The 8,833-nt window shown below is 59.1% G+C and overlaps 2 protein-coding genes across 2 annotated transcripts; one reads left to right on the top strand and one right to left on the bottom strand.

Moving 5' to 3' along the window:
* Window positions 1-1,542: 1,542 nt before the first annotated feature.
* On the bottom strand, window positions 1,543-4,499 carry LOC139676344 (1-phosphatidylinositol phosphodiesterase-like). The gene is given in 4 exon segments (XM_071565208.1): window positions 1,543-2,293; window positions 2,714-2,970; window positions 2,973-3,921; window positions 4,166-4,499. Coding segments are annotated over 2 exon segments (990 nt in total). The 5' UTR covers window positions 3,874-3,921; window positions 4,166-4,499; the 3' UTR covers window positions 1,543-2,293; window positions 2,714-2,881.
* A 710-nt stretch (window positions 4,500-5,209) lies between these two features.
* On the top strand, window positions 5,210-7,713 carry HTATIP2 (HIV-1 Tat interactive protein 2). Its single transcript, XM_071564968.1, has 5 exons — window positions 5,210-5,416; window positions 5,501-5,608; window positions 5,714-5,851; window positions 6,595-6,656; window positions 7,220-7,713. Exons 1-5 carry the CDS (start codon window positions 5,249-5,251, stop codon window positions 7,443-7,445), a joined length of 702 nt encoding a protein of 233 aa, XP_071421069.1. The 5' UTR covers window positions 5,210-5,248; the 3' UTR covers window positions 7,446-7,713.
* The last annotated feature ends 1,120 nt before the right edge of the window (window positions 7,714-8,833 follow it).

Genomic DNA, 8,833 nt, shown 5'->3' on the forward strand with positions numbered 1-8,833 from the left:
CCAGTGCTGAGCAACAGACAGAGGTGATGCTCTCTCTTCCCTGAGATCCCTGCCACAGGCTCTGTCTCTGGGGAAGGGGCAAGGGTGTGTGTTGTTTACAGCAGACACTCCTGCCCCATGGTGGCACAGCCTGTTCCCCTCCTTGTGCAATGTCCCTGGGCAAACCGCAGAGGAACCGAGTCACCCTGACACAGCCCGTCTGGCTCAGCTGCTGCTGGCGATATAGGGAGCACCTTCCTGGGGAGCCCCTCTTGACCCTAGGGAGGGCTCAGCAGCCCACTGAAGCAAGGAGGCACCCAAAGGCACCCCTTTGGGAGCATACCATGGTCCTGGGTGAGGACCTACTCCTCTCAGGTACAACCCTGCTGCTGCCATCCCTCCATTCCTCCTTGGGGACTTGGGCAGCTCCCTCTGAAAATTTAGAGGCATCTCCTGAACACAGGAAGGGGATGATTCCCCCCACCACAGGTCTCTAGGTAGCGTTTGACCCAAAAGCTGTCCCTGAGCTGCAGGGTGCCTTTGGACAAGTCTCCCAGCATAATACCTGGCACACAACCCCAGCAGCTGTACCCTCCTCGGATGGTCCTGCAGGAGAGCAGCACCCAATAAAAGCTTTCTCACAATTTGAAAGTGTTTGGACACAGGGAGACACATTGTGAGTGCCACCCTGGATTGGAGGGGTGAGATGGTTGCAAGGATTAGTCAGGACCAGAACAAAAGGGATGCTTCCAAGACAGTGTAGGAACAGTGGTACCCTGCAGCCCCCACTCACACAGATCTTTCAGCACTGGGACAGCCCAAGCTCTGAAATACAGGGGTAGTTTTGGGCAAATCACTCATGCCCACTGCACCCAGTCCCTCTGAGAGATGTTTCTTTGATCTCAGCTGTAGGACAGCTCTCTGCCTACCACCCTTCACTGCCAAGCCAGTTATGCCTTTTCACTGGGCCTCATGGCCACTTGGGTAGCCCTGCCCATGCGGCCTGCTGGCTCCCTGGCACCTGGCAGCAGCCACGTGTGGGTGGCATAGATAAGAGTTTGCCAAACAGGATGCCAAGGGCGTAGGTAACATTCATGTTATCTCACTGCTTGTGTGGTAGAGCATAAACAAGTGACTCTGCCCATCTGGGGAATCCCAGCACCTCTGCCCTGCCAGCGAGCTGGGGCACAGGGTGGGTATGGGGTGCTGGAGTACAGCTCCAGGGATGTATCACATCCAGGGGCAGCCCTTCAGCCATGTAGGCAGTCCTTGCCCTGAGTGACAGCAGAACAACCCAGACTGCAGAGCTGTTCCTGGGAACAGTGATTGCTCTTCTTGTGCTCTGCCTGGCCCCCCATGGCACTGTGTATCCCTGGAATGCCAAGCCAGCCACTGACCTGCCTGGCACCCATCTTCTTGGTATGACGGCACTACCTAAAGCTGTCATGCTGGCTTGGTGCAGAGGCAACCCAAGTGGTGAAGTCATTGGCAGCCACCAATGGAGCAGGCCACCACCACCCCAAACATCACCAGTGCTTTTGTCACATTTCTGGTTTAATGCACAGATTTCAATGTCCTGTCTCACAGCGCAAGCCCAGAGACAGATTCCTCTGTCTGCCACCTCTGTCACCCACTGTGTACTATTGCCTGCTCCCCTCCCTGGCCCAGCTGATGAACACACTCAGCACCAAGAGCTGTATCTCCAGCCAGGGCCAGCCTCTGTGGTGCAAAAAACATCCTCTCCTCTGGCCAGGAAATCCTGCGGCTTCGCCTCTGGCAGGCACTGTGCCCAGTTGTGTTTTCCTCTGAGACAGAAGCATCCTTGAGGACATTCTTCACCTTCTGGCAGGCCAGGGCTGACCTTTCCTCTTTTAAAAGAGTTCTTCTTCTCTTTCCCACCTCCCTGCTTCAGCACACAGCAGTTTGATAATTTCTCCACCAGGATCTTGGTTATCCTTCTGTTCCAAGGAACTAGTCTGTCATTTGACTTGCCAGTCTATTCAAATTGCTGATTTATTACCTGCAGGTAGGGCAGGCACTAGTACTGGTTTTAAACTCTTTTTGATGTCTCAACCACTTTACTTTTGTGGATCTACAAACTGCCTTCTCCATGCTGCCCATGCCCATGCCCATGCCCATGTTGCAAACCACTGGGCTTTGCCCTGTACAGCATTTCCTGGGTGTGTGACCCTGGTGATGGGGTAGCCCCCTCTGAATCGCTGCTGCTGTGGCCATCCAGCTCTCCATGTACAGGGTCGACAGCACTTGTTGAAGTTGAAATCTCCCTAATCGTCCTGACTTTTGGGGCAAGCCACTGCAAGAAAAAACAAAAGCTAAAATAACAAGGGAAATGATGTTCCTAACTATTTGTTTCACCTTTGAAATTAACTCCTCCTCCTCTGACCTCTTGCAGGTCTGCTTTAAAGAGCAAGATGGTCAAAAACACCAATTTAACTGTGCTTTGGCCATGAGCAAAGCGGTACAGGCTCCTGCACATCTGAGCAGCAAAAGCAAAAGGTCTTTTCTGCAGTTTTCTGATAGGAAATTGTAAGGCAACATAGGGAGTGCTTTCCTAGCTTATTTTTATTTTTATTTACCCTTGAAAGGAAAGGGTGTCTTTTTTGCACAGAGATATTTTGGGAGGACTCACTGGCCCAAAAGCAGGCAAGGCAGGACCTGCTCCCCCCACCCATCCCTGCTGAGCTGTGGGGATTCAGCTGGCCCAGCACCGTACCTGGCTCCTCCGGGCAGAGCGGTGTGCAGGGGGCAGCTCCCCGGGCTGCTCAGCTGCAGCCACAGCTGTCAGCCCTCCTCTGCCGCCTCTGCTGCTGTCACACCATCGTCACACGAAGGCTTTCTAGTGCTCTGCAAGCCCTAGAAACCCGCTTTAGCTCTACGGGCACTATTTCGGCAGAGGCGCGGGGCTGGGAGCAGCGTCCGTCCCGATGGGCATCGGCGCGGGCAGCGAGCGGAGCTGTGCCGGCTGCGCCGTCTGTTCGCTGTGCCGCGGCGGTGCCGCGAGGGTACCGTGGGTGTGCCGGGCACTGCTGTGCTGTGTCCACTGGCCTGCAGCCCGTTGCTCTCCATGATAACCCGGAGAAGCCCTGCGCCGGGGAAGTCCATGATGACCACCCCCCAGCGCACGGGCTGCCCGCCCCGGCGCCGAAGGTGCTGATAGCAGCGGGGGTTCACAATGCGGGCCACCTCCTCGGGGCAGGTGAAGAGCCCATTGCCGGAGCAGAAGGTGAGGTACATAGTGGCGGGGTCTCCGTCAGCCGCCTTCTCCAGGTGCCGCCGCACCCGGGCCCACTTGTGCTCCAGGGACAGCACGTTCCAGGCGTCGCTGATGCTCAGCTGCTCATAGGGGATGCCCAGCACCTCCCGCCTGAGTGCCTCCAGCACCACAATCTTCCCGCGCACCTGGCCCAGTGTTGGCACCTCCTCCTGGCACCACACACAGTCCTGTCCCTCCTCCAGCAGGCAGCGATGCAGCTGGGCAGCGAAGCCAGGCCGGGAGAAGATGGGCAGCTCCTCCTTGATGCGCATGAGCACGGCCTCGCCCGGGTGGGCGCGGAGGAAGCGCAGGGTGCGGCGCAGGACACCGCGCAGGCTGGCCCGCTGGAAGGTGCAGAGGTGGTAGACACGGAGCTCGCCCCGCGACAGCTTGCAGCGCACGTCCAAGAAGCGGATTCCAGCCTTCAGCTGGGCCTCCAGGCCCCAGCTCTGGCACCGAAGGCGCCGGCCGCCGAACAGGCTGAGGGAGTCGTGTGTGCCAGGGATGGAGAGGCGGGAGAGGGGCAGGGCGTCAGGGAGCTCTGCCATCCAGTCGGGGCAGTAGGCTGCCGGCTGGGGCACGCAGTCGAATGCTGCGCTGCGCCGGCACCATGTCTCCATGCCACCAGGACAGCGGGCACCCCAGTGCCTGGCTGGTCCCCCTGAACCCTGCCACAGAGAAGCAGACCGTGAGCAGTGGGAGTGTCACATGGCCCCCATGCATCCCGATTCCACCCTTCCCCAGTGGTATCCCCATCACCCCATGAAACCCTATGACATACCACATGCCCTGTACACATTGCTGCCCATACTTCACTGTACTGTCACACTGTACTGTCCTCTCCCACTCTCAAGCACTTACCCCAGTACACCCGAGACCCGGAGTGTCCCAGCCTCCCCCTCCTGCACCCACCTGGGTTTGCCTGTGGCTGCAGAGCAGAGCCCGACGGACGGGGCGCACGGCCGCGGGTGCCAGTGGCACACTGGCAGGTAGAGCGGGATGCCAGCCATTAACCCGGTGACATTCATGACGCGCGTCCTGCCTCGCAAATGACACGTGCACCAGGGATTCATCCTCAGACCTCAGCCAGGGGCAGCGCTTGACAGACACACCAGGCTGGAAAACCACCTGGCTGATCCCGAAAGCAGCCACTCAGGCCTCAGCACCTCCCTCCCCAGGAATCAGGACAAACGGGATCGAGGTGCCGCAGGGCGCCTTGATGCTCCCACGGCAGCGGCTGCACAGAGCCCGGGGTGCCCACACGGCTGCTCCAGAACCATGTCCTGGTGGGACCTGGACTGCCCTGCCGATGATCGTCCTCATCCCTGTTAGAGGGACAATGTCCAGGCACGGACACAGTGTACGGGGTCTGTGCTTGTCAGCACATCCCTGGGCCTGCTCAGCGAGAGTTCCCTGGGAAGTGGGCTTCATCCCCTTGTTTCTCACGCACCAGTAGCTGCTTCACACTGGAGTCACTGCAAGGCTGCCCGGGGGCTTCACCACCTCCTGCCCAGGGGACAAACAGCTGCCGAGCACCTCGGTAGGCAGCAGACAGTGAGCCCACTGGGTTTTGAAGAGGCGCCGGCCGACAGGTCACAGACCCCCTCCGAGCATCCTTCCACCTGGGTAGGGCGGACACAGCGATCCTCAGGGGTCGCCTGGGCAGGGCGGACACAGCGATCCTCAGGGGTCGCTTTCAGCGCCGGGCTCCGCCACTGCAGGCACGCCCGGCGGGGGCACATCAGCCGACACCCCCCGTGCGGGCTGGGCGCAGCAGTGGGGCTGGCCGGGGGCCCCCGGCTCGGGGAACAGACACCCTCCCCAGGCACCCGCCCAGTCCCTGGGAACGGCCTATGTGTTTGGCTGCGACTTGCTCGACCCCGCCGGAGCAAAGCGGCTCCCCGGGTGCCGATCCCCGGCCAGGCGGCGGCCCCACCGCGGCGGCGCAGCCGCCCCCGTCCAGGCCCGCCCCGGCCCCGCCCGGCGCTCCTCGGAATGGCGGCGGCGGGAGGTGGCGGCGGCGGCCGGGCTTGCTTCGTGCTGGGCGCCTCGGGAGAGACGGGCCGGGCGCTGCTGCGGGAGCTGCTGTCCCGGCGGCTCTTCACCCGGGTGACGCTGATCGGGCGGCGCCGGCTGAGCCTGGGCGAGGAAGCGGCGGGCGTGGTGCGCAGGGCCGGGGGCGGCGCGGGGGGCGGCCGTGGTGCGCGGTACCGGGGCGGCGGCGCTTGACCCTCGGCCTCCCTGCAGGAGCAGGCGGTCGTGGACTTCGAGCGGCTGGGCGAGCACGCCGCCGCCTTCCAGGGACACGACGTGGGCTTCTGCTGCCTGGGCACCACCAGGGCCAAGGCTGGCGCAGTGAGTGGGCCCCCCTTGCCCCTGGCAGAGCAGGGGGCCTGTGTGCCCCCTCCCCTGCCGGCGCGTTCCCTGCCCTGCTGACCCTCCTCTCCCCTTTACCTGCAGGACGGCTTTGTCCGTGTGGATCGGGACTATGTGGCGCAGGCAGCAGAACTGGCACGGGCAGGGGGCTGCAAACACTTTGTCCTGCAGTCCTCACAGGGGGCAAATGCGCAGAGTCGCTTCCTCTACCTCCGCGTGAAGGTGAGGACGCGGCTGGGCTGGGCTCCTGGTGCTCGTGCAGGAGTCACAGAATGCTGGGATGCGAAGAAAGGAGTAGCTTAGGTCTCAAGAGGTGCAAAGGGCTCTTGGAGTCCTCCTGGGTGCTGTGGGATGAGGGAAGGGCTGGTGGACAGCTGCACGACTGGCTTCTGAGCAGCACAACACCTGCGTGCAGTGTCAAACCCAGAAAGACTTGCTGGGGTCTCTAACCCAACCCCAGCTCCCCAGCCTCAAGCTGCTTCACAGCTAGGTGGGAAGGCTCAGGCCTATGTCCAAGTGAAACGTGAACTATCCAGGGCTGGAGAGCCCACAGGCTCCCTCCCCAGGTGGGACAATGCCTGTCGCAAAAGCTTTTTCCCCTGTATGTTGTGTGCTGCAGCTCCCAACACCTGCTGGAATCACAGCTGTCTATCAGTGTCCTGTGCTGGCTGGATCCATCCCCAGTGTGGATGTTAAAAGTCCAGATGCTCTCAGGAGCAGCCCATTGCAGTTAACATGATGGTTGCAAGGGCGCGCTGCTCACCCACGGTCTGTGTCCACCGCCGGCACTCGCCCCATGTTGCCTGTCCTGGAGAGCTGCTCCCTGCCTGGCCTGTTGCAGCTTTGCCCTGCCGTTAGTGCAGTCCTGCCCATGGCTCAGCAACTCTCTCCTGCCCGTTCCTGGGGTGGCAGGGATGGTGCTTGCAGTCATTTGTCTCCTTTCATCCTGTCAACTGCTCTGACAGGGAGAAGTGGAGAACCTGGTCCAGGCTGTTGGTTTTGATCGCTGTACCATTCTCCGGCCAGCGTGAGTAGCCTTGGAGGAGGGAAGGCAGAGGGCTTGGGCAGGGTGAAGGATTGCCAGGACAGCAGGCTGGGAGATAAAGAGAACAGATGCATAAAGAGGAGGGAAGTGGAGAAAGCCATCAGCTGCAAATGTAGCTCATGGATGAACAGACTGCTTCCCAGTGCTGCATTAAGGAAGCTGAGTTCCCCAGGGCCCATCCCAATACTAGTGCCATGTGACATGCAAGGACAAGAAGTCTGGACTGAAAGCAGAGATTGGGGCTCATAGGTCAGAGCTTATCTCTGCATGGACCTTACGGAGGGGTATACTCACCTGTGTCCTTTGAGCTGCACTGTGCTCTTGCTGCCTAGGAGAACTGGCATCCTGCTTTTGGCAGCACAGTGGGGAAAGGAGTTTAGGGTTCAAGGGCTCAGCTCAGTCGTGTTTTGTGACCCTGCCAAAGCCCCAAAGCCCATGTAGGTTTAGGGAACTAATCTGCATCCTAGTGCAGCTATTGAACCCAGTCTCTAGCCTTTCCCTGGGGATGGTTTCAGGCTGACCCACCTTACCTCCTTGCTCTGCAGGGTGCTGCTGTGCAAGCGCCAGGAGTCCCGGCCCGTGGAGTGGATAACTCAGCAGTTCTTGGGTGTTGTGGCTCAGGTCTGCCCTACTGCTTACTCAGTGCCTGTGGAAACAGTGGCCAGGGCTATGGTGGCCAGTGTGCTGCAGCCAGGCACGGGGAAGGTGGATGTGCTGGAGAACAGGGCCATCCATGAATTGGGAAAGGCAATGCCACAGCAGGGCACGTAGAGCAAAAGGGATGGCAGGAAAGAGCTTAATTCACCACCCAGATGCTCTTTTGGGCTGAGGATGAACTCATGCATGGAAAGGTGCAGGGTGCTTGCATGGCTGATGTGGAGCCAAAGGTGCACTTCTTTGCACAGTGGATCATTTTGTCCAGGGATGAAAAACACAGGTGGTGGGTGAGGAGAAACAATGTGCTCTGCTGCCTGGATCCAACATGCAAATGCGGTTGAAGTGGTATAGTCTAGGCCTTGAATAAAACTCGTATTACTGATCTGTTTGTGGCAGCTTTGTGTTGAAATTGCCTGTCACCTGCACATCAACAATCAAGCCTCATCTGTCCAGATTGTCATTTAGTGCCCCTTCAGGGAATTCACACAGGCAAGTGGCCCTACAATAGATGTACATGGGAAAGCAGAAACAGCTCTCAGCTGTCTGTGCGGAGGCTGCACCTCACAAAGCACATGGTGGCACCAGTGCTGCTTGGATAGCAGAGCTCATGGATGCTCAGCAGCAGCTGCCAAGGCACCCAGGGGGATGGCTTTGCCCACAGCAGGTCTCTGCAAACAAACAGCCTGTTCTTACTGATCTGCTCAGGGTGCAGAGGGCCTGCTGCAGGATGCAGCTGTTCAGACCTGGGCTGTTGCTTGGTACCTGTAGTCAAAAGAACATCACGCAGTTGCTTGTGTTGACTTGAAAACACCTCCCTGCATGTCCCTCTGGGCTTTCCTTATGCACACAAATGAATCAGAGCTCGGCCTCACATTCCTGAGGGTGCTCTGCATGTGCAAGAGCTGAGGGCAGCCACATACACATCTTGGAGTAGGCTTGCCCCTGGCCCACAGTGCCCAGGTACCAGAAAGGGAGCAGGTTCCTTCTGTGGGCATGGAGCTGGCATGACAAGCAGTGCATTGTCCCAGCTGCAGCCCCAACAGTCTCAGGCCTCCTGCTCGGGGCCGAGGAACTTGGGGGCTCCACAGCTGGGATGCAGGACTTACGTGACTCCCAAATTCCCAGCTGGCCAGAGTCCCAGTGCTCCGGGTAATGCTGCTTTCCAGGATTTTCTCTGACCTCACCCATGACTCCTGTGTCAGTGACTTGGATGTGGCAAATGGAGGGAGCCTGGATCTCGTCTCCATGCTCTTCACAAGCATTTTAAGGATTGGGCAGGACTTCAGAAAGTTGGCGGAGGCAGTGAGATGGTGCAAGGCCAGCACCTGTGTAAATCCTCAACCATGTTCAGAGGGACCACAGAGCCACAGTTACTGCTCAGACTGTCCCAGTGAAAGTAAAAGTGGTACCTATAGAGTAGCATTTCATTTCCAAAGGGAAATGAGAGGCAGGCTGGTCAGACACATCACACAAGTCTCAGAGAGGTGTTGAGTTTATGAAGC

This window comes from Pithys albifrons, chromosome 10 (genome assembly GCF_047495875.1).
Source record: "Pithys albifrons albifrons isolate INPA30051 chromosome 10, PitAlb_v1, whole genome shotgun sequence".
NCBI lineage: Eukaryota > Metazoa > Chordata > Aves > Passeriformes > Thamnophilidae > Pithys > Pithys albifrons.

Coding starts and splice junctions, on each gene's coding strand:
- HTATIP2 (XM_071564968.1), top strand. CDS start 5,249: ATGGCGGCGGCGGGAGGTGGCGGCGGCGGCCGGGCTTGCTTCGTGCTG. Junction 5,417..5,500: donor GCGAGGAAGCGGCGGGCGTG/GTGCGCAGGGCC, acceptor GCCTCCCTGCAG/GAGCAGGCGGTCGTGGACTT. Junction 6,657..7,219: donor TGTACCATTCTCCGGCCAGC/GTGAGTAGCCTT, acceptor CTTGCTCTGCAG/GGTGCTGCTGTGCAAGCGCC.